The sequence below is a fragment of the Athene noctua genome, chromosome 7 (genome assembly GCF_965140245.1).
Source record: "Athene noctua chromosome 7, bAthNoc1.hap1.1, whole genome shotgun sequence".
In the NCBI taxonomy this organism is placed as follows: Eukaryota; Metazoa; Chordata; class Aves; order Strigiformes; family Strigidae; genus Athene; species Athene noctua.
The window spans coordinates 10947435-10973461 of NC_134043.1; the positions used below are offsets into that span (position 1 = coordinate 10947435).

At 39.4% G+C, this 26027-nt stretch overlaps 1 protein-coding gene across 1 annotated transcript; it reads left to right on the forward strand.

The window, feature by feature from the left end:
- The first annotated feature begins 1793 nt into the window (after window positions 1-1793).
- On the forward strand, window positions 1794-22789 carry CFAP221 (cilia and flagella associated protein 221). Its single transcript, XM_074911016.1, has 23 exons — window positions 1794-1932; window positions 2377-2477; window positions 3459-3545; window positions 3651-3746; window positions 4270-4370; window positions 6730-6833; window positions 8841-9000; window positions 9506-9629; window positions 9716-9827; window positions 10045-10153; window positions 10728-10815; window positions 11139-11228; window positions 12591-12686; window positions 14151-14241; window positions 15512-15639; window positions 16067-16147; window positions 17172-17279; window positions 17423-17599; window positions 19075-19233; window positions 19634-19728; window positions 20266-20355; window positions 20558-20677; window positions 22666-22789. The coding sequence occupies exons 1-23, from the start codon at window positions 1794-1796 to the stop codon at window positions 22787-22789; spliced, it is 2580 nt and encodes an 859-aa protein (XP_074767117.1).
- The last annotated feature ends 3238 nt before the right edge of the window (window positions 22790-26027 follow it).

The window sequence follows — 26027 nt, forward strand, 5'->3', positions numbered from 1 at the left end:
AGGAATACTGCAGTGTGATTAAAGTTGGTGAGTGGTGATGGTAGCGTCACTTTAAATTACTGATAAGATTACACCGGGAATCCTTTGCTAATATAAGTCTGTCTACAGCTTTTCAAAACTTGTATGCCTGATCGGGAATGCTGAGCAAGAGGAGGATGGCAGCTGTATAAATTAAAGTTGAACAACGCGAGCGGAAAGATTGTAAGCCTTATATTTAGAATTTTTTTAGCATGTTTTAGTCTGATTTTGGTTGGTCTCACTACCTCAGAGGAAATTTACTATTGTGCACAATAATACAGTTCCTCTTACAGATTTTGTGTTGCAAATGGAAAATTTGTACTTGGAGCCATGGAATGGAAAATATTATTGAGGCCAGGGTAGCACATTATTTTAAGCTTCTTGCTTATTTATTATTTAATACTGCACAAGGCTATAAATCAAAACAGCACTTTGTGAGCTTGAAGCACCTCTCAACTTCTGCCTGAAATACCTAAAGCAGACTACAAACCCAACCAAATACCAGAGATGAGACCATAAAATGGGGAAGGTGGACTTCTTCAGTTCTCAAAAGTGCTGGTCCAGGTATGCTGGGCACCCCTTTGTGGCTCCCCTCTGCCCTTCTTCCCTCAAACTTTTATTGATCAGTGTTAATTTAAGCCCTTTAAGGTCATTCAAGCCTGTGTGAGAGTGTTAAAACAACAAAACAAACACAATATGACTCCTGATACTAACGATTCAACTTTGGAACTGTTGAATCTCAAAGTACTGCTGTAGTGTGGATCGTACAACTGAACTCTGTTATCCGAGCAGCTGATCAGCCTTTGTGCCACAGCTCCAGGAGCAGCAAGGTGCCCCATGACCAGCACCTGGCAGGAGGAGTTTATATTGTCTAGCATTGGGTGAGTTCAGCTGTGCACTGACATTAATGTGGCACCACCCTCAGCTGTTCATGAAGAACAAATACAAAATGAGGGGTTTCAGCACCCTTCTTGAGGGCTGAAAAACCCAGCATGTCTCTTGAACTTGGTACTTTTTCCAAAAGTATCTTTGTCTTTTTCTCCATGCAGTTGTCTGGTTCATAGGAGAGCCAAGGGGTATGTGCTATATTTATGAAGATAATTTCTTCTGGATGGATTATGTCTGGTGTCCTTACTGTGTAATATTTGCTGTTGTCATTAGAGAAGTTTATGTTCTGATAACTGTGCTTACTTAACACAGGATCTATAATACCCGTGGCCTTCTGGGTTTACAGTTATCTTCACTAAACAAATAACCCAGATGTTGCTATCCAAACAAAAGATTCAAATGCCAATTTTCTTATCCCTTATATTAATATTTAAAAATTAAAAATGAATCTGCAAGTTAACAACTCAAACACTCGGGAGAGATTGGAAGAACGTCTCTGCAGAAATCAGTTTGGATAGTGGAATTATCAGAAGAACCTTCTCTCCTTCTCTGTGCTGGGAGATGTGAAGGAAGAGAGATATGTTTTACACAGTCCTGAAAGTCAAATGTTGCCAATAAGCCCTAGAACAGATGAACATGCCCAAAGTGCTAGGGCTTGCAGTGGGAGCAAGGTTTCCTGGAATCACTCTGTCCTTGTACTTAGCACGCACACAGTAATTTACTTCAGGAGGAAGAAATATAACTCCCTCTCCTAAAGGTTTTTTGGCAGTTTCAGGCAACAGATGTTACCAGTGCAAGGGAAGACATTTTGATCATTATGGTATTTTGTTTCTCCCCCAGGGTGCTAAGAAATTTTGGTACGATTCAGACCCCATTTCTGTCCTAACATGGACGTGGTTCAGTCAGCCTCTACAGAAGTCACGACTGCTAAGAAATCCTTCAAGAAAATACCCAGTGTCATTCTGGGCAGCCTAGTGGAGGAACCCAAAAAAAGACAAGCTGTTCCCAATCACCTGCTGGAATCAAGTAAGTTTCTGCTCTCTGACTGTTCCCAGTCTTGCAGCAATCCTAGGAGGCACTTCACTATTTATTTTTTTGTGCAGCCCACAGGCAGAACTCCCATCCTGTTGCTTAAATTGCATCTTCCTTTGAGCTCAAATCATAGGAGAGGTGATCAGGAAAGAGACAGTGGCTGTACTGAGCCTGGCTGACCCCAAAGTTTTGGGGTGGCTTCTGAAATCCATGATTCCAAGAGATAAACTGGCAACAGGATCATGGCTCTGCTGGGCTAGTAGGGTGCTGCCTTAACTTGCCATTTAAAGAGTCATGCCTTCTTGACAGGAGAAATAATCTCTGTCTCATTTTTTTTCCTCTAGAATACATTGGGTGCAACATAAATAATGTTAGTAACAATCATCATGTGTGTTTCAGTTGGTCTCCTTTTCTCCCTGTTTTATTCTCTATGTCTAGAGATTTATTCAGAACTTCAGAGGAGCAAGGTTATACAGGCTGAGCCTGCTGTGTTACACTATGGAGGGTATGAAGTTGGAAAACATCACCAACAGACACTGGTAAGTATGAGGGCAGATCCTCATGGGGCTCATAAAAGGATAACAGAAGCTGAGTAGACTGCTTGTGGTTGTGAGGCCTTTTGCTCTATGGAGTGCTCTAAAAAGCAGCACTTAAAATCAGTGGCCCTGTAGTAACAAACCAGATGATTACCATGCCATGTGCATTGCTGTCCTTTACAGTCTGTGTTTTACCTTCCTGTTTCCCATGTCTGCAAGCAGTGTTAGTGATATGTGACCTGCACATCATGAATGAAGGATTCATGCTTTAGCTCCCTAAGAGACTGTTTACAAAATTTACTTGGCCCATCACTGTGTCTGCAAACATGTTCACTGGTGGGAAAATTTTGAAAGCACCTCTGGCCTTCTGCCAAGACCAGTTTAATCTAAGGAAAGAAACTCAGTGCATAGGTTTGATTACCTTTCCTTGTGAATAGTTTGGGTATTTCTTTTTCTCCTTTCTGCTTCCTCTTTGTTTGCCTTCTTTATTCATGTGGTAAGTGTTTTGAGGCAGTTGGGCAATTATGGTGGACTAGGATCTCCAGATATAGTCAAGATGCAGGAGGTTTTGCAGGCTGAACTGTCACCATCCAAAGGTTTGTTGCTTTGTGATACAAACCAAAACCATTCAATATTACATAATTTCTGTTGTTTCAGACCTCTGTAAAAGCAAAGCCAGTAGTTTCATTTTTTGTTCCTTTTTCACATAAGCAAAACAGGACCAGAATTTGATTCAACAGTAGCATCTTCTTTAGCAAGACTAACTGTCATTCCTAGGTAAGGAATTGTGCCTTGGTTCCAAAGAACAAAAACGCAGCATGCAGGGTTTACATAATTTTCTTTTAAAAGTCAGAGGATATTCAGAATTATTTCTACTAAAGCAATTACTTCTTTGCTATGGATGGTCTTACAAAAGTACAGTTGGCATTCTCAATCGACCTCTTGTAAAGTGTTTCGTGGTTTTGGTTTTCTTTTGTTCTACAGAAGCTGATAAATATTTCTGGTGACGTAACAAACCTTCATATAATACCACCCCAGACAAAGTATTTTCAGATCAAATACAGCAAAACAGTAAGTGTCAGAAAGCTTTCACACCACTCTTTGCATGCGCCACTGGTTTTGAGTCATATAAGCAGCTTTTACATGCTTTCTATGTTATTTTGGGTTGTTTTCTAGCACCGGCTTGTCCCTGGTTTGTCCTATGTGGTTAGTGTTGATTTTTGTCCTGATGAGTGGCGATATTACTATGACTGCATTCGAATTCACTGTCAGGTGAGAATTTACTATAAAATATATTTACAGTTGTAATGGAATGAAACAACTATTAGGACATGATGATAATGGTAAACGTTCAGTTAATCTCCTAGAGTCATGTGGGTTTATTCCCAGTGAGTCTGGATTTAAGTATTTCATTTTAGTAATTTACATTTTTTCTACCTGTAAACATCCCAGAGCTGTGGGTAGAATATATTGCTTGTTCTGTTATTCTTTGCCAGTATATCAGTCTTTCTGATATGCTTTCTATCAGATATACTTTCATATATATCAGATATATTTTCTATCACTGATGTAGTGTCTTAGCTGAGTAGGCTTGGAGGAGCTCTAGATAATTGCTGAAAGTGTGGAAAGACAGACACTGAAAGCAGATAGAATATCAGTATCCTGAGGTGCAACATAGTGATGATCTTGAAGATGTTTTATGCCCACTTACTGGTCAACTACTACAGAAACTTTTTCTTTCCATAACATCTATCCATTGTAAGAAATAAATATTTACCCCCATTTTTTTTTTCAGGGAGAAGATACATTAATTGTTCCTGTGCATGCTTATCCTGCTGTGAATGTGGTAGAATTTCCATCATTTATAAATCTGTCTGATGTACCAGTTGGTAAGAGGTGAGTTAAGGACAGACATTTGTCCGTGTTTTGAGAGACATGCACAAAATCTGCAAAAATCTCATTTTCTTGTATTTGTACAACTTAACGTCTTAGAAGCTTTGAGGAAGTCAGCTACCATCTGGACTGCAAAATAATTCTGTATGTGAACTGTTTCAAGCACACACTCACAGGAAAGTAAATGCTGCACAAACTAAACATGTACATGGATGGGAGTGGAGTTTCAGTTAGTCTAAATTGGTGCCGACTCACTTCGTTAATCGTATGGTGAAGCAATATGGCTGCTGTTCATAATCTGTACACTCCCAAGTGCTATGTGGTTTTAGCGTTAATAAGTCTTAATGAATGGATCTTCTTTTCAGAACGAAGGGTTCTGGAAGTGAAGGTATGAGCTGGTAATGGTAGGTGTACAGGATAGCAAATAACTAACCTCAGTCCAGAGATTGATAAGTCATTAGATTTACTTCTTCTATTTGAAAATATTTAAAGTGATCTGATGTGGAGCTCTAAATGGCATAGACTTCATCTTACTCTCCCTGAAGCATAAATGTAACACTAAGTGTTCTCATGAAGTAATCAGTAATAATTGTTAATAACTGGGAAGGGTAAACGAAGAAAGGAGAAACTCTTGATTAGGGTTTAGTTCTGTAGTATGTTGACTATTGTAATTATGGTGATTAGTGTAAAGATTTGAGTGAATTCTAGGAACTGAAGGTCTCAGCAGGTAGGTTGTGTTTTTGTGAGTCGGAAGTAACATGAATTCTACTGAACCATAGAAATATGAATAGACAAGGCATGTACAAGAAAAGTGCAAAATTCTGCAGTAAAAATGAGCCCAGAATTGTAGAATGAACATTTGTGTCTTTTTGTTTATTTGTTTTTCTAATCCCCACTAATCTGTTAAACTCTAGTGAATCCATCAGAAGTGACGTTACAGCTTTCGACAGGACTGAACATAACTCCTGACATTCTAGTCATGATGTGATTCTGTTTATTTGCTCCATTTTTAAAACAAGTGCTGAAGTATACAGAATTTTCATACTCTCAGAACACAGAGATTAGGCAGAGTACAAAATACAATTTTAAATAATGGGAAAATTTTCCAACACAACAGGGTTGCTCAGAGATGCCTCTGAGGGAATTTGGAAGAGTTCCTGAAGAGAAAACTGGTGGTTTCAAACCTTAATTTTTACCAGTATTTTTCATTATTAGGCTATTGAAAGCTTTTCTGAAAATGAAAACTCTCTGAGATTCTTGGTACTGTACAGAACCCAGGGACTGTGAGCTCAATCCATATTCCACTGAGGTAAATGGAAACACTGCCTCTAACTTCTGTAAGGGTAGGAGAAGACTTATACTCTACCACCCAGCTTTCTCCTTAGGTACAGACAGTCCATCAGGCAACAGGCAGCATAACTGTATTGCTTTGGTTACTGCACAAGCTACACTATACCTTAAAACAGATTGCCTCCCCAGTCTGCTGTTACATCTTCACGAACAGGTCATATTAACGCAGAGAAAAAAGGACTTGCTATTATTGTTTATTTCCTTAGGCATTTCAAAATGTGCTTTCCAAAGGAACACTGTATAACATTCATTCTTTGTTAATCAGCAGGATAGGATTTCAGTCAGACAGTTTACAAAAAACAGAAATAAGCCCAAGTAAATTGGTCTTGATGTGGAGGATGATGGATGGTGTTACACCAATGCTTTTTTGTTTCAATCTGATACATGGAAATAGAGGTATACAAAAGCAAGACAGCTTGAAAAGATGTGTGTTAATACCCCTCACACAACCTGCGTGAGATATAAAAGGACTTTTATGAAAATCAGGCCACAGCGTCATTATTTCTACCATGGTTAAAGCCCAGTCGTTCTGGTGCGTTGGATTTTGCAACCCTTGAAGACTGCACAGTCTTTTCTTATTATCTTCCTCAAGGAGCACCATGGGAGAAGGCTGATTTCTGGTTCTGTACTTACTGTTGCTCCGGTTTGGACTGTTTGTACTTGCTAGATAATGCAGTTTCTAAGAATTTGAAGATACACATAAATAACTTCTAAAAAGTAAATTTTATAAATTGTTCTGTAATCAGATTCTGTATGGGTAGGAGAAAGTAAGTCAAGACATAAAATATCCAGCATTCAAACCAAGATTTAGCTCTCATTTCCTCATAGTGAAAGATCTGAAATATTTTGACATTTTGGAACAAGAAGAAATAGCTATTTTCACATTAATGAGTAACCCATCCCTCTGAACACAGATAAATTCAGTGCATGTTATGTATAATATACTTTTCCAGCTTGTAATTGATGAGCAGCTGTAGTTACATTAATTTCTTTCTTCTTTCTCTCTTTTCAGTAAGGAGTATGTTATCCCGTTGCAGTGCAGCTGTCCAATAGATTTTGAATTCCACATTGATTTTATTCAGCCTCACAGAGCCTTCACTGTCCAGCCAACATTTGGTAGATGAAATTTATTTAAAATTCTAAACATTAAATCTGTGTTTATTGAGTGTAGTTACTTGTGACAGTGTATTCAGTGCTGTACAGAAAAAGCCTTTGCCTCGGAGTGTTTCCAGATAAGTGCAGGCTGATAAATATTAGTTATATGCAGCCTCGTGGCAAATAGCCCTCTGGACTGGTAGATTGCTTTTTTTAATGCCCAGCTACAGAGCTCTGGGAAAATATGGAACATCCCAAACAGTCCATCCAGTGTTTGCTGTCTTTGCCAGCACAGCATTTGTAAAGGAGAGAGTCAGGAAGCCCAGCATTCACCTCATCATCACACCTTTCCCCAAGGACTGTCTAGCTCCTGCCACCTTAAAGAAACAGATATCTGTGTTTGTGGCGTAGGTGTGCATCATGTTACTTGACTTGGGGCACAGAGGTAATAAAAGGTGACCTCTGCTCTATCAAACATATCCCTGTTTTTCCCTACTGGTCTGGAAGAATTTGATAGAATTGTGTTTGTTGCTTCAGGAGCCGTTATGGTGAGGAGCACAAAACACCACTGCAGGTGTTTCATGGGGTGGCAGTGGGTGTTAGATTCAGTCTAGAACTCTGTGTACGGACTTTACAAGGTGCTCAACTATTTTCAAGCCTCATGCTGGTGAGGGCTCTGTCTTGAGGCAGACATAACTATTTGCGGGTCGGTTGCTATCATTGTTACATTTGCCAGGTGCTGGCAGGGGCAGGTAAGCGCCCAGATGTTCTGAGAAGAATGTGTAAGTGAATGAGACCTGGCTGCATAATGCACTTAGGCAGTCTGGTCAATTCCATGAAAATACATAAAGATCTAAATAAATAAAAACCTTCATGAATCTGGCACTTAATGCCGTTTGTGACACTGGAATTTAAACTTTGATTATTTATGCACTTCAATAAAAGTTGCTAGTGTTCCTGTATGTACAATGATATGAATTTGCCCTGTCTTGTCAGATGGATTTTCATTCTTAGAGGTAGTAGTTGGCTTCTATCAGATATGTGGTTCATAAAGATGAACTATGCTGCTGCCTTGTTTTGGGTCATTCTTTCAGAATAATATTCTTACTTTGTGCTTAAAGAAGTTTTACTATATCAAGGGAGTAAAGGAGCAAGATTACAATTGAGTAAAACTAGGGAGAATTTTTAAAATTCATCAGGAAGTTTTTGGTTTCTTGCATGGTCATAGACAGTGCCTGAAACTAATTAATGCTTTCTAAGTTGGCTTAATTCTTGGGAGAAAGGGGAACAAAAATACTACAGAAAAAACATCAACCCAGTAGAAGTTAAGTCAGATACTTTGGTAGCTAGAAACTCTGAGGTGCTGAAGGCCACCTGAAAACCACTAAGAAGTTTCAACTCCTAAAGCAAACTAACTGGTGTTTAAAACTACAGGATGCAGAAAACCAGCCAATGGTCACTTTGCAGAGTTAAGAAATTAATACTTCTGATGAGCTGAATAAACTCCTTGTTGCAGAACTGCTGAGGAGCATCAGGGTCTGCATCCTGGGGTTGCACTGAATGTTTAGGGATATGAATGATGGTTCAGGTGGTTTAGTAATGGAACAGGTAATAAGTGCGACCAAGTAGAGACAGATAATGTATCAAATACAGTTGATACTCCCAACTTGGAAGAGCATGGAGGAATATGTTTATAATGCTTTGCTCATGAAAGTAGAAAGTGCCAGAGACTTAAGACTGGCAGATGCCAGTTAAGAATTTTTACATATAACCAGGCAATCATTTTCACAACAGTAGGAACTATTATAGTCTTACTGTCCAATCTCTCTGCTATTGCAAAATATCTCCCATTATCTGGCAATGGATAGTTCTGGAAAGACGCTTTGAGACCTGCAATGTTTTCCAGGACTGCTGCTATCCATTCAAACATTAATATTGTTTTTAAAAAACAGTAAGAATCAGTTTCCGCATGGTTATAAGTAGGTTCATGTTATATGGACTCTTTCTGTTTTCTTACTCTAATCACAGGAATCATTCCAGGCAATGGGAAAGTGGAAGTTACTGTGAAATATTCCCCACTTGAGTATGGAACAGCACAAATGAAAATGCAGTTATGGATTTCACAGTTTGACTCGAAACCCTATGTATGTGTATTCACAGGAACATCAACACCACATCTGGGTCTAATGTAAGTGTGGCTGACTGATCTTTTTTCCTGGTGCTAAAAAATACCTATGTAATAGAATTTCATGCCATTTTGCTGTAATCTTTTTAAGCATTTGTATCTATGAAGACTTAAAATGCACTGGTGTAATTCGACTGTTAATACATGTACCTGCTCTCATACATCATTTGCTCAGAATGCCCTTAATCTGTATGAAGTGAAACTATACCAAAATAAAAATAATGAGAAGTTGCATATTTTTAAAGAAGCATTGAGCAGTCTCAACTTCTATTATGCCTGGTCTCTGTTATTGCTGAGGCCTTGCAAGATAGAGGGTTTTTTGAACAATAAGGTCCTTTGGGCTATACTTATTTTTTTGTGAAGATTAGAAAGTTTGGTTCCAGTTGTAGTTTGGGAGAGAAATTTCTGGTCTCCTTGTATATCTAAAGAGGATGTAAATGCATGTACTAGACTTGTATGACATTTACAGAGTACTTACAATAGCAGTATTTGTCTTCCTGACACCTAGAAAAGAACATTTTGAGAAACAACAGAGTCGTCCAGAGAAAAAAGCTGCATCTGCAGGAAAATCCATGGTGTCGAGAAGAAACCAATTCAGCCAACCACGATCGAAGCCTATTCAAAAAGTAAAGGTGTGAAGCGATAATAATCACAAGTACTTTTCTGGGCTGAAAATCTTTCTTGTTTCTATTTCTTCCTATTAATTTATATCTTGTAGGAAATTGAATACCAGAACCTCAGATTCCCCACAGATTTGTCAAATCCATATGCTGTAGCTACTGTTTTGAATCAGAAACCAGGCAAATTGAAGATTAAGGACTTGAAAGAAGGTAATATCATTAAGCAGCGTAAGCTTAGCATATAGCATTATTTGTAGATTTCTGATGAGGAACTCCGCTTCAGAACTGCCGAGGTGATGTGACTGTAGTTTCTGTAAGGCACTTTAGCTTTATGCATTAATGATTTCAGTTACCATAATGGGTGGATTTCCCAATTAAAAATTCAATCTATTCTGAGGTATGATATGGCTTTCTGATATTCCTGCAGCCCTTTGCCAAGGCAGTGAAGGGACAAAAACAAGACAGATGAAGGAAGCCATGTTTCAACTAAAAGTCAAACAAAATATTCAGGAAGAGGAAGCAAATCATCTGAAGTGGTAAGTGTTAGTTAGCCACGTTAACAACGCTGGGGTCTGCTTAACTAAGGCCTCCATGAATGAAGTATGCAATATCCACTTCCATTCATACAGCATTCCTAACGCTGCCATTTCATGTCCTGATAGGTTTGCTTTACAGATAACATACTGTTGTTTTACTTTCATTTTTTTCCTCTTCTGCCTAAGAGCAGCCTTGTTAGCAATCCACAGTAGTATTCATTGATGTCTTTGATTACTTTAGGGTTGCATTTAGAAAGAAAGCTGCTGAAAACCTCAGGCATCTCATCTTGTGCCCTTAAAGGCAAAAGAAGCTTTTTGTCATGGCTGTCAATAAATCAAGGCTAAAATGTATAATGGAGTGAACAGAATTGCCCATGTACATCAAATGGCATGAAGCAAAACACATAGTCATGTGTGTAAGCACACCGTGCTTTCATTTGCAGTCCACAGATTTGCTCTTATGCTGAAGTTTATGGACCCCTAGACACCATAGAAAGAGGAGAATAAGTCTATCAGCCTTTAAATAAAGCAAACTGTGCATTAAGTATTTTTGCTGCCTCCACTGTAAATGCAGGAAAGTTCATAAAGGCAAAGATCCAGTATCTGTGGAATTTAAAAAGGAGATTATTGAAAACCGACAGAGGGAAGAAGAGCAATACAAGGTTAGTCTTTGCTGTTTTTTCTATAAATTTAAAATCAAATTTATACTTTCAGATTATGCAGTGTACTAGTGAATTTGTATCAAGCTCTCCACTTCTTCCATTTTTCTTCATACATCAATGTGAATCTGTACTAGCTGTACTTCTTACTGCAGTTATAGCTTTATTATGCCTGTGTATCACTGCTTCTGAGGTGGTTTTATCTTGGAGGTAGACAAGCACCTCCAGAATGTTACATTGTAAGTGAGCTCCACTAATTGTCAGGGTGGAAAGAATTAGCTGGATTCTTTGTACTAACATGATTGTTCTTTCTGGTGACAAATTAGATCCAAAGAGGAGACCCTATTGTAGAACAGGAGTTGCAAAGGAAAGAAGTAGAAGTTTCTTTCAGACGCATTATCCGGCCTGTTGACCAGGTTTGTTGTATGTTATTATCACCTTCTAGATGTTATTATCACCTACTAAGCTGGCAAACAGCCGTAGATATTTGGCACTGAAAGCTCTTCCTCCTAATATTCCCATTTCTGTGTCAGTGTCTTACTTCCCATTTTACTTTAGTACAGTAGGACAAGCACTGTGCTACATGCACAACTCATCTTCTGATTACCTAATAGGAGAGACGAGTGGAAATCTGCAGGTCTAACTTGACATTTACATTGCTTTTTTCTGAAGTCCTCTCAGGAGTAGATTTCTCATGCCTAAACATAAGATTAAGCATGTCACAAGATTTGCAGACTTTGGAACCTTTCTGGTACTTGGATTTTTTTGTCTTTCTCTTCAGTGTAAGGTACTTCCTAAAATCCATTTCCTAGGATTATTGGGAGCTTTGTTTAATAGATACCCTGCTACTGAAAGAACTTTGAATATTAGCACCATACAGGATCCTTGCTGCTCCCTCCTTGAGGAACATAATAGCTGTTGGACTTGGTATTTTACTATATTCTTATGCCTGTTACAAAGTGCTGAAAATTGTTTGGTGAGGCATGGCATGGGATTGCATGGAGTTGGTGTTCTGAGGACCTTCCTAATCTAAACATTGGTTGAGTGGCTGCCCTCCTGTTGAGAGGTACTGTACTCGGGGCCTGCTGGAGTCTCTTCTAGTACCACATTCTTCTGTCACATCAAGTTAAAACTCAAGAGGAGATTAATGTATCAAGAAAGACATTTACTTGTGTTCAGAGAGCATTCTGACAATTTAAGGTACTAAATATAGAGACTTCACCTCTGTCATGTCCTGAGCCAGAGATCACTAGATGTGGAGAGGTTATTCTGGGGAATTATTGCTCTAAGTTTATCCTGGTCTTTCACCCTTCTGTAGGTATGTGTTATCAGCCATTACTGGAGACAGGGTACTGTTTTTGCTGGGCCCCTGGTCTGAGCCCCTACAGCTATTCCAACTTCACATCTGTGCAAGATGAAGTGTACTTGGCAGAGACCTAGTCCATTCTCTACACTGTCTGACTGCCCATGTATTGTACCTAAGTTATAGTATGTGGTTGTCATTCATATGGATGCAGACCGTGCTGCATTATCTCTGTATTCCCCAAACTTCATCTGCAAATATTTGGTGATTACCTCCCATTAAGCTCTGCAGTGAAGGCTTCTGGTTAAATGCCAATACTGCAAATGTTTTCACTTGTCTTAATTTCAGTGTTTAGAAATGACATATAAATTCAGGCCAAGGGATGGGTTGGGCTGGAGGAAATTTCTCACTTGTCTAGTTGTAAAAGGGGTGTCCTTTTTCTTTTCTGCTTCTCTTTTCAAAAAATACCATGCAGCATCCAAGTGTTCATCCCACATTCAACTTGCTCCATAATGACCCTTGGGACAACAGAAACAGGCTGTTGAGGAAATTCCAACAAGCAGCATACAAGGTAATGTGGACAACCAGAATGCAGTGTGATAGCATGATGTCTTGGAAATAGCACAAAAGAATGTGCACACTAGCATGTAAAGAGTCTTCACAGCTAGCCAGGGATTGGATAGTTTGATAAACATGTTCCCTCTTCACCAGGAAATGAGGATCTGGAGTAAGTTTTGCATTCAGCTGGTGCTTCAGATCGTGCTTCTGCTGGTGCTTAGTATTGCAATCAATAATAAACAAAAGATGATGAATTTAGATTTTTTTTAAAGTAAAAAGTACTTTTGCACAAAAATGAGAAGATTTCAAAATGCATGTAGAATACTGTGCTCAGTTTTGGACCCGTAGTACAAGAAAGACATCAATAAGCTGTGTGAGTTCAGTGTAGAGCCATCAAGATGGCTGGGGTCTGAAGCACTCACTCTGTGAGGAGACACTCAGCCTGGACAAGGAAAGTGGAGAGAGAGAGCAGCACCTTTCAACACCTCTCAGGAGGTTATTGATGATGGAGCCGGAATCTTTGCAGTGGTGCATGGTGGGAACATGGGAAATAATGGTCATAAATTCAAATAGAGAGGTATAGACCATGTACAAGGAAAGCCTTTTTCACCATGAGGATGGCCAACCATTGGAGCAGGATGCCCAGAGAGGCTGCACAGTCTACATCCTTGGATGTTTTCAAGACCAGACTGGATAAAGCCCTGAGCAGCCTGGTCTGATCTCATCACTGACCTTACTTGGAGCAGGAGGTTGGATTAGTACCTCTTAAGATCCCTTCCAACCTGGAAGCTAAAGACTAATCAGTAAAATCACTTTTCATTGGGTTTAAATATTATCTTGCATCTCCACTGCTTTTTTTCCCAGTAAATCTAAATGTAGCAAGCAGTATGGAAATTTCCTGCTCTCCTAGTATTCAGTTTGGATATTCTTCTCCAATCTATTCACAATATAAGGCTTGATATGGAAGTCCTTAAATTAAATGCTCTTTCCTGTATTGCACAAATAAGGAGGTGGCTAAATGGCCCCTTCCAGTATTAAAACCTAGGACTCTTCATTGTTACCCTGTGATATGTGCACTAGGCAAATTGCACCATGCAGGTTACTACTTATTCTCCTTGTTCACAGAGCCACAGGTATTCATATGGCCCTCATCAACTGACTGTTTACCTGTTGTTAAATCTGTACATGCCACTAGACACAGCTGAAGGATTAGGACTTAGCCAAAAAAAGTCTAATTAACCTGTAAGACTGAAGGTTTGAACTGGGTTTTTTTATAATGTCACTGTAGAGTTGAGATCTATTCTACATCTCTCCTCCATTTTCTCCCTTCTCAACAGAAAGCTATAGTAAAAATCCTGAAATAGAGAAGTCTGAGTGAGCTCTGTAGAATAAACATAGTTGTAATGTATATACGTTTTTGTGGTTGTAAATCTTAGAGTGTTTGGCTTTATATTAAACTTTAAAATCATTCTCTCAGATTGTGATTCAGATTCGGCTAAATCGTGTACTGCTTCTGTTCCGTGGGCTAACCAGAGAAGCCAGAGGTTTGGAGGAAGGCTCGGTGCCTGGTAAGGAGTAGAAGAACAAGTTGATATTTTGGCCATGAATTATAACTCAGGTTGTACTGAAGTGTGTCAGGTGTGTTACATATAAATGTAGACAGAGTCCTTACAAAGGAGTCTTCAAGTGAAAAAGTATGACAAGGTAGAAATGGCTGTAGTCAAAATATGTCTATTTTTCATGCACATTGTTTACGAGATTTAAAAAATGTGATTAGTTCTTCTTAGGAACCTTGCAGCTTATCTACGTAATAATGGGGCAGAAGCTGTGAATGCTCCATCCCTGGAAGTGTTCAAGGCCAGGTTGGACGGGGCTTTGAGCAACCTGATATAGTGATAGATGTCCCTGCCCATGGCAGGGGGGTTGGACTAGCTGATTTTTAAAAGTCCCTTCCAACTAAACCACTCTGTGATTCTACTTATGGGCCTGAGGAACAAGGAAAGGGCAGATGGGACTATGAGAGAAACAGACTGGTAGGTAAACAGATCAGGTGGATCCCAAGAGGTTAGAGGTGTAGGATAAGAGGAGCTTATCGCATGAGGGATGGAAGAGGGAAAGAAACCTGAATGTGATGAAGGCAAGATACCTGAACTCAGCAAAATGAGATGGTAGGAACTGTGAGATACATGGCTAGGTGACCAGTACTGGGTTGAGTTTTCCTCCTTATCATTTTCTCATACAAGTTGTTTCAAGCAATCACTTTTCTTTGCAATGAAATGAAGTGCTGGCCTGGAAAAGTCTCTTGCTCTTTAACAGTCGTAGAAGGAAATTGGCCTTGGATGGGAGTCACAGTTGGGTATACTGGGGGCAGAAGAGAATTTGTGTCTCTTATTTCCCACTCCCTTGACAACTGCTGAAACACTTTTCCATATCAGGCGTTTTCCTGCTTCTGCAAGTAGGCACTTTTAATTCCCTGTATGCAGCAGTTGCAGGGATGCTTCAAGGAGAAGGCACAATGCCAGTTAGTGTAAGAGAGACCTCTGACTTGTCTCTGCCTGGCTGAGCGAATGAGATAGAGGACCATGCCAGAATGAGGGGACTGTAACATCCTTTTAGAAAAGAGGAAATTAGATCTGTCTGCTAGTCAAGGTATTGTGCCTGCTGTCTTGTAGATGTGGCATTTAAAGCCTTTAGGAAGTATTACCTTTTTATATTAAAATGACTAGACACATCCTGTCTTAGGAAGATGTTGAATATATTTTGGGTTTGATTCTATTTTTGAAACAGTGTATTAAGATATATTACAAAATATTAATATTTGCTTTCTGTTCATGACAGAAAAGAGGAGTTTCAGCAAACTAGGCAAAAGTGAAGAATGTAAGGGCATTTCTTCCAGCATATCTGAAGATCGTATATTGCCTTTTGAATTCCCCCGTTACAGTTCCCATGAATTGCACCATGATTTGGTAGGTATAGTAACTAAAATGGTGGCCAACACTCAAGACACAATTTTACTGAAGACATTGGCCCCAGGCCCAGTACTACCTTTATTAAAATTTCACAATGTGACTGGTGTTCTGGGGTTTCCACAAGTTAATTCAGGATTTCAGATTTACTAGGGGTGCTGCTGAAAACAATGAAAAAATCTTTGCATTCTAAAATTCTGAATAATACATTAATGGTCAGAGATAGTTACCATCCATGATTTTGCAGAAGAAAGGAAATGAAAAATAACTGAAATGCCAAAGTCCAAGAAAGGACAGGAGAAATATAAAACAAAGTGTTTTCATCATTATTTCCATATGTTTTCAAGTAGCTGTGCTGATGACTTGCTGCCAATGTAAAACAAAATGCCCACCATATTACTGGGTTTTAAATACTGTCTTCCTGCAGGCACCTGATGCGCTTGGCCTAGTTCCTATCGAATCTGTAGATGTGAAAGTCAGACACATTCTTCCTTTTTATGACTTGAAGGTGAGTCAGTACAGCTCCCTCAGCTGTATCATGTTTCTGTCTTTCACCAGTCCAGTTAGATATGGTTTCTGCCTGATTCAGTGACTCCACTGTGCAGCCCAATAGAAATATTGCCCTAATATGGCTGTGTGATTAGCGTCCTTTTATTAAAAACAAATCTCATCTGTTTCCATAAGTAACAAGCTTATAATCAGCAATAGTCCTCTTTCTCCAGACAGAGATGAACCACCTCAGATGAAATGATTATATCTCCAACAACAAAATCCTTATATGAATGAGGATACTCCAAGCCCTGCAGACCACAGTTTTTCCTTTGATTATAGAGTTTTATAAAAGTGACATTACAAAAGTGTCCTTACTTTTAGAAATGGAAGTCTTCTGCTTATTTGGCATCCAGTTCTTCACACTTAGGTCCTTCATTTCTGCATAGGAAATGCTGCAAACATCTCCTTCTTGAAATATATATTGTTTTTTCAATTTTATGAGTACAGAAACATTTTTTTTTTCTCCTGACTTCTCTCCAATTCTCTCTCTATTCTCTCCAAGTTTTGAAAAGCAAAAGATCAAATTCTGCACCCCATCAAAGTAAAAATATTTCCTCAGGTTAAAGTAAATTAATATTTTGGGTCCATGTCCACTTTCCTTTTTTTTAGGCGGTCTAACAAGTCTAGAAGTTTTCTTGTGTGTCTTTTCCCCTTATTACACATTGTTCATTTATCAGTGTTAGATATATTACTTAACACAGCTTTTCTCTACCCCATTAAATTCAATATATTTGATCAGGAAACTGTTAAATCCATAATCTTTCATAGAAAAGCAAGAATGTAAATCTTCCTTTATGCACTCATTCAGCTTCTCCTAGTGAAGTTTGGCTTCTCAAAGATTTGGTCATGTACCGTGTTCCAGAATAGTGACACAACTATCTTTTATCACAGAGTTGTGATGTGTCCGTGATAAAGCTGGAATATTCCATTCCATCTATTATTGTCATCTCCTGCAGCACATATTTTTTCTTTGCACTTAGGTTCCTCAGCATTCCAGCATTATGAAGTATCAGCCATTTTGTACACACTATGCAGCCACTAGTTACAAACCTCGAAAACTTTCCCGACCACTGAGACAGGGAGCCCAGGTAACAAGTCACCTCAAATACAAACTTTGCTGAAGTCACTCCCAACCCTAAATTTTTACAATTATTTGATTAATTTTGTCTCAGCATATTACACCAAAAGGCTTAGTACACTCTGAAAACCTTTGATGTCTGTGTTTTTCAAGGATGAGCTGATTCCACTATTTGCCTCTCCTGAGGGGCAACTTAACATGGTCTCCCAGAGCATGGATATTCACAAACCATCCCCAGAAGAAGCAGCAGAAAGCCATATCAGCCTCTTAAATCTGGTTCCTCCCCAAGCTTTAGTCTACCCTACAGAGAGCCACCCACTTCGCATTTTTGTAAGTACAAACTGACTTCTACAAAGAACCTAAGAAAGGAGGGGAAAAGTGTTTGTTTCATCAGAAGCCTGATATGGAATTGGTGGGAAATTCTCTGACTCAGATTGGTATATAAAACTATCCAGAGTGAGAGTAATCCTTCAAGGTGCAAGCCCTAGTAGGTAGGAGTCACAGAGCTCATCCCACTAAGAGTGGCACCATTTCACTTTAGGGTGGAATTTGATCAGTTTAGGGAAGGGATGATAAGGCAAAGTTGCCAGTGATGGAAGAGAACTGAAGATCCTTCTAGTCTCACACTCTACATATGGTCTCTGATCCCAGGATTCCCTGGAATGCCATGGGGTCCCTCTCTTCTTCTCCAGTTGCTTCCCCATTTGGATGTTAGAAGAAAAGTCATGATCTTGGCATTTCAGTCCTTCTATAACCTCATGCTCTTGCCCAGGTAGCTAGGACAGGGGCAGTCTTTTCCTTCTGTTCAGCTAGGGGGCTGCGGTTCTGCCTGACCCTTAGGTAAACAGAGAAAAGTGAAGTCAAACTCTTTGCTCACATTGCAGCCTGCTGCCTTAAAGTTTCCACTAGTTCTTATAGCATCCCAAAACCACATTTCCAAATTATTAGGCCCAGAGATTCAAAAAATCAAACCACGTGCATGGGAGGATTTTGTTACTTAATTGTTATGTAGGCTGTGTTACTTGGCACCAACTACAGAAGGTATTTCCCACACAGTGCAGCACAGTCTGGAGGTCCCTGAGGTGTCTCTAAGCAGGCAGAGACAGCTGTGTAGCTCAGTGAAGTGCTGTGCGTGGGTACAGGCAGCATCTCCAAGCCAATGTGGCACTGTGCCTGACTCGGGTGGCTCTTTCTTTCAGCATTACTTAGCTGCAGTGGCCCAGAGCCCAGTGTGCTAGTCTGGTGGTCTTGGCATAACAAATATGGTGTAGACTTGTCCTCACTGCAGTTGGCCAGGACTCCAGTGGACTTACTGATGAGATCCTTTGTGCATCTCTTTCATCCCTCTGTCATGTCAATGTAAGAGCCAGGCACAGTCTGATCCCACGCTACCCAGCATTGGACCTCATTCAGAAACAGATGCTAGTGCAGTGAAATAGATGGCAAAATGTTCACTAGCTTCTACCACAGTGAGGCCAGTTCCAATTCTCAGATTCTGAACTGTTCAGAGAATCAGCAATGGATTTTGGAAGAATCAGGCAATAGTTTTTCCTTCCAAACTTGGAGACAACACCTAACTTGCTGTATTTTAGACAGCGAAGAGCATGGATAAACCAGGCAGATTATGGGTCTGTGATGGAGGGAAGAGACGGGAGATGAAGGGTCACACCAAACAGAACAGTCACAATGAGACAAAGGTGTGAATCTGGGGAGACTACTTTAATTGTAAGAACTGAATTGTCATCAGTTTACTTCATTACAGTGCTCAGAATTATTTTTTAAAGCAACCTCTTCTTTGTTTTTAGAACCCCACCCCAGGATTAGTTCCAGTTTTACCTCCTTTGGCCTATTCTGAAACAACTATTGAATATCATCTTTGTCCTAATCCAAAATATACCTTTACCAAGGAATGCCCCAAAGGATCCTGCATTCCAGTCACACAAAAGAAATTTCTGCATCACGAGGTATGGTCTTTTGGGTTTATTGTATTAATACCTGACTTGAGTATGTTCTTGCTGAGAATTTGCTCCAAGGAATCAAAAAGGAAGATGAATCCTAGATAGAAGACATTTTCAAATATAAATTATGCATGCACCTGAATAGTACATGGGTCAGAATAACTTGTTCTTGATAGGCTTTATCCCTGTCTCTCATATATCCCCGAGTATTTCTCTATTCTTTTATTCTTTTCATTGTATATTGTATTTTCATGACCTTGCAGCGGAGGAAGCATCTTTTAAATATGGAGAACTGCAGCTCCCAAATTCAGTTCTCAGCCAAGAAGTCAGATGTTCTGTCCTGCAAGCCTCCCTCCCCACTCTGTTATTGTTGGAGGTCTGACTGATGTAGCACTTGTCGTTTCAGGAAGTGATTTGTGGAGTAATGGAATGGAGAAAATTCTTGCCAGTGGTGTATTCCATTTCTTCTAATACTCCTACACTGACAAGTACAACACCTAGGTAAAAACAAATTTGAATATACAGCACCTCTGCCCTCCACCAGTTTCTGCTGTCTGTAACTACATTGACCAGTAACTAGTCCCAGAGATAAAAGTGGGCCTCCAGGTGAAATGAATTGCTGCTCAGAACTCCAAAACTGATGGGGAAACCCCTGCTGACCTCCTTGAAGGGTGGGTTGAGAACAGTATCATTAGAGGAAATACCTAGCCCTGGAAGGAGAGTTTCAGTCTGGGCTTCCAGTAACATCTCTCCTGAATGCTTTTTGATTCAGTGCTAGATACCCCAGGAGGTACAAACTCTGTCCTGCAGGATTATGAAGAGTAAAACCTTTAATGCGTGAGCACCTACACCCAGTAGTAACCAACACCTCTCAGGCTCACGTTCCCCCATATCACAGCAGTTTCTGGTGCACTCAGATTTGCCAGGGATATTTAAAAGTACATCATTGTAACCACAAATATTGTGAAGCTTCAAAATATAAACATTTTAGTGCTGTTACTCTCTGCCCGTCTTAAACTAATACCATTTCTATCACAGGGATCCTTACAGCTTGGATATGCTTCCTAGAGATGTGCCACCAATACTATATGACTTGCCTCAGAGAGACAGGGAGAACATAATTGATGAGTAAGTTTCTCCTCTATTTTATATTCAGGGTGATTGATTAAGTCTTAACTGCTTCTATAGATATGTCTAAACCTGTCTCAAGAGATCCTCAATGGCAAAAGCACAAAGTCTTTCTTGCATAAAACATAATTTTGTTTTTGTTGGCTAAAAAATACTTTTAAAATGATAAAGCCCATTTGTTCTTCATCTTACTAATTTTTAGGGAGACGGATGAAACTGAGTTCAAAATGATTCTTACTCCGGAGATGGTGAGAGCTGAATTTCCACAAATTGGGCAGTCACTCTCAGAAGAAGGCAAAGAAAAATCAGCAAAAGAAGGAAGGTAGGTATAATCTGAAATTAGGGGGGAGGAGTGGGAAGGAATCTGAAGACAAGCATCCCCTTCAGAATTATATAGTGTCATACTGACATGCTCTAGGGGCTCCATCATGTGTGCAATGCAGATCTGGTACTTTGAGCAAATTTGCACTGCAAATGCAGTCTCTGAATTGGACTTCAGAAAGCATCTGTGAATGTGACACACTGGCCTGGGAGACTCTGACTGCAGTTTTATCGATACAATCTAACACTTGAGGCAGCTTTCTTGCCTTCACAGAGATATTCAGTGTTCTTGGACCTGTGGCTTTTGCTTTTCAGTGACACTTTTGGTTAGATATTTATTAATGCTGGCAGAGGAATGAGCCCTTAGAATTTCCCCCTGGCATGGTGCTTTTTTCTTAGGCTTTTCCTAAGAGTGGGTCACTTTAGCTCCACTACCCAAGCTTCACACTCCACCAACGCATGTTGTGTTTCAGGCATACAGCACAGCATGTAAAATAACTTGCATTCATAAACAGAATTACTTCCTCCCTAAAATGTGTTAAACTGGCCACTGTAAGGGCCAAATTCTGCCTTTTGTCTCCCGTGTTGTGAGGCCAATATCCTGAGTTTGCAGCTCAGCAAATAAACCTTGTGGAGGAACCTGAGGACAAGGAAAGCTCTGAGAGACAAATGGGTGTTTGATGGGGTTGATGATTACCACCATGGTTTCAGAGTAGCATTTCAGAACTGCCCAGCAGTTCTGTGGGGCTGGACACAGACGTGGATGCACTGTGTGAAACTTGGGGATATGTGATGGTGCAGGGAGGGTGCAAGGAGGTGTATGAGCTCGTAAGTGGGATGCTGGGCACAGTGGCCTTGAGCAGCAGGCAGTAGGGGTAGGATAAGTGATTGCAGAGCAACAAAGGAGAAAGTGCTGAGTTCTAGACCCGTGTTTTCCCAGATACCTTGTGTGACTTGGGGCAAGTGAACTAATCTTTCTGTCTGACAGTTGCCTCCTCTTTAAAGTGGTCATGATGTGGCTCAGATGTCAGCATGTGCACTTTCAGAGCCACCAAGAGATCTGAATGTCTCATTTTTTTTAATTTTAGAGGGAAGTTATTTGATTGACACTGAAATCCTGTGCAGCTGTCAGCTATTAAAGTTTAAAACAGTTCTGCCCATTATGAGCTCTCTGACAAAACACCGATTGCTGTACTGTGATTACTACAGCATTGATTGAAAATAATTTGCTGTAAAAACACAGGTGTGTTGGACTCAGTGATGCTTTTTACATTTTATGACACTCTGCTTGTCAGACCATGGGCGTTTGGGATAGCTTGTGTAGCTAAAGAGTGATGTTTTTGTCCACAGTCATACAGTGTTGGATGGCACTTTTTCTGGGTAAGCAGTTTAATAACCATAAGATTCTTTCTTTTTGAAGTTTTAGATGTTTTCTTCAAAAATGAAAATACTTTCCTATATTAAAAACCTCTGGGCATTGGTATTTCCTTGTTGAAATCTTCCCTGTTTGTTTGCCCTTTGCAAAGAGGGAAACAAAAATTTATTAGCAAACAATGAAGTCCCAATCTTTTCTTTTGTCACTGGAAGGTTCTTTGTTGTTATCAATAGGGTGGTGTTTCACTCCATGACAGAAAGCACACATTGCTCCTCTAAAGCACCTTCAGCATTTTATCCTTAAGGCAAATCAATTTTTCACGTGGATGCTCTTGTTCGGGCCATTACAGCATATGTTCCTTCATAGATAAAATGTAAAACTCAGTCTAGCATGTGTTTACCTATCAGATGGTTATCTTTCCTAACTGGCCAAGCCACAACTGAATGTTCTTTTCACAGTTTCACTCCTTTTCCAGTTCTGCATAAGTAAAGGAATACCCTCTGTGTTTGTTATAGAAAAAAGAGAGAAATTATGTGTGTCTCTTCCTTTGTCAGCATTCCTAAGTAGCTCCTCTAGCTATTATAAATACAAATGATGTTTTAAACTTCTTGCAGAGACATGCACAACCACCCAGATGGACATTTTCAACCCCAAAACAACGAGCTCAGAGAGAAGGTTCAAAAACATTTGGAGGAAATGAAGCTGAAGGCACTTAATAAAACCCTTATTCTGGGATAAGAGTAATTCTATGAAGTCCGTGGTTTGGCACTGCTTATCCTGTTAATGCGTGAGGCCTCCTATGTCCTGGCTGCCTGTACTTATGTTCGCTCAGGTCAGCAACTTCTTACACAAAGCGAAGAGAACCACCAGTAATGCCACCTCTGTCAAGGACTCTCACTGTGACCATTACCCCAAACACAGTAGCTGCTCCAGCGAGAATCCTAAGCCATGTACCTGCTCATTTTGTCCTGGTGTGAAGGACCACAGAACTACCATGTAAATAGTTTGGTAATTAATTTACAGCCTACTGTTTTCAAATAAAATGTGAAAAATCCTCATGACCAAATTCTTCTGATTTTGTTTGGGGTTTTTTGTTATGACCTGTCCTTGAATTTTTGCAGGTAAGTCACTAAATCTCAGATTTGACTGTAAATCATACACTTGAGATTTTTAATGAAAGGGAAGACTGGAACACAGTTACTGTCCACAAAGATAATGTCCAAGCAGATCTCAGTAGCTGTTCAGGGAACCATGCACAGCTCTTGGCAAAAGGGTGCATGTACTGGGGAGATGAACTCTAGAGCCTCCTGAGAGACCTGTAATGCTCGGGGTGTATTCCCTAGGAAAGGAGATTTCTCAGCATATCACCTTTCAGCTGAGATGTCTCCTACTTTCTTGTGGGTGAGCTGGACATCAGACAAAACCGGGTTTATCCATAGTGAGTTGATGGCTCATTCTGAAGGGTGATCCAGGCTATTTGTCCTGAAAAGCACATATCTTCTATACTAAAAGGCATGGAAAATGCATCAATACATACTACATTCCTAGGAAACATACTTTTTTCCAGACATTCTTAAACCCTCTAAGAAAAGGCGTTTATTCCAGAGAGAGATCAGCGTAGACAAACTGTAAAAAACCCAGGGAGAGAAGATGGGAGAGTAAGATGAACATAAAACTGCAGAATAGCCTTTATTATTATACTAGCTACGTAATATCTCTGCTCACTTCAAAGAAATAAAAAGCTGTTAAGCTTCTGCTAACTGTCTAATTGGCAAGGGATTGTGCAGAATGTAGGTCTGGATATCTATAGAGTTTCTCTGACTACAAACAACTGCTTAAATATGTACACACTGTTTTTTTTCTTCTGCACGTCCTGAGGAAAGCAGTTGATCTTTTAAGAGCCACACTAAGAGCTGAGGATGTTTCTTAACATGACCATGACAAAAACATGGTCAGTTTACAGTGAAAGCATTCACAGTTCATAATTCACAGTTTATGTTAAATTAAGCATAGATAATTCTTAGGAACTGTTAACCATCAGCTAAATTTCACTGTCTAGTGAAGATGGATTAAGTGTTCAGAAACAATGATCATTAACCAGAGTTGAGCTTTTTTTTTTTTTTTTTTTTTTTTTTTTTACAGCAGTATCCTCTTTCCTCCCTTCTCCTCCAGAGTTTCCTGGTCATCCCCATGGAAATTAGCCATGCTTCTCCATTCTTCAGTGCTAGATACCAGCCTTCATAGAAATTAATCTCCTTTCTGTTTCAGTGATCCCCCTTTCTGTGTTTTAAGGCTTTTATGGGACAGGTTTCAGTGTGCAGAGAAGGTAAGAAAAAGCTGTTACCTCGTCCTTAATTGTTCCTGAAATACAAAGGGACTGTTTTAATAGCTAGAATACCTCATTAATATGAGGTTGACTCTTCTCAAGGTGGTAAACTCTCAGAGGCAATCCAGCTGTGTCTAAGAACGTGAAATTTGGCTAAATATTTAGAAGCCTTAGATTTTCATATATGAGGCCACTTAAGTATTCTCCTAGTTGACTACAGAATGTTTTCACAAATGGGATATAAACCATAAAAATTATAACCTGCAGTTGGTGGTTATTCACAGTTCTATGCCTGTTCAGTGTTTCATGAAAAGGACTGAAGTACTGCAGAAAATAAATAGGAAGAAAAAGGAATGAGGTAATGGAAATTGTGCTTTTGGTGTAACATTACCCAGTGCACTGGAATATTTCTGACAGTTGTTTTTATCTGGATTACCATTTGTAATGTACTGAACCAGAGCATAAATTTTGGAGTGCATTTTTATGTATAAAAGATAGATATGTATAGCTGTTAATTATAGCTAATACCTGTTAATAAACACTTGGATGCTTTATAGGGTCTTTTTTAAGGATCAGCCAGCAGGATTCAATAGCAATTGTGTGAAATGTCAACATTCAACATCAGTGCTATTTAAAACAGTGTTAGTGCAAACTTCAGCCTTAAGGCCATATTTTTACAAACTCTGGAAAACAGTGTATTAAGGCATCTTCTAATCTGCTTTCTTCTGCTTCTACTAAAGATGCAAATCACACTCTTTTGAAGGAAATAGAGCATTCAGTTCTATATTAATCCCATGAATGGGCAGATTGAGTTTACATACAGATAGCAAACTAAGATCAATTAATAAATTAATGTTATATATAGCCATATTTCCATACATTCTAATGTTAATTTGCAGATTGCCTTATTTTGGGAATCAAAGGACTGTGTTCTTACTGACTTAAGTGAGAAAGTAAGAATGTGTAAATTGATATGCAGAATGTGACAAGTTTATTTCCATTCACTGCAAATAAAATTGCTGCTGCTTTCCTTGTTTGGAAAGATTAATTGGCTAAATGACTACGCAACAGTTTTGCCAATTAAGATATATCCATCTTGCCTGAAAAAGACTGTCTTATTAGCAAGGTTAATAAACACTGACTCATGCTTTAGTTTTCTCCCCTTTATTACATAAGAAATGAGCATTAACCTCTAAATCAAATAAAAGGTGCATTTTAAAAATGAAGAAAATGTTAATGTTTTTATATGGAAATGATCCATGATCTTAAGTGCTCAGTAACTGGGTTATTAATCTCACTTACTGTTCCACGATGAGAGAAAACCCATCAAGGTCTTTAAAATGTAAATTAATTATATTTTATAAAAAGGCTGGGAGAAAAACAGCAGTGTGTGTCTGATGTAAAGAAGTGATTGAAATTATATTTTCAGCTCATAAGAATAGTTTTCTGACCCCCAAACTAAAGAAACCTTGTTACCTTTGGATTTGTAATGGAAGGTTCAGTTATTTCAGGCTCCAGCTGAAGTTTTTCTTGTGGTCTAGGCATTTATTTGGTGTCTCTCCTGCACAGGTTTTCTTGTGTCTAGTAAGAGCTATGCTCATACTGCATCCTTTGCCTTATGGAAACACTGTGATGGCTTCTCTCCAGCTG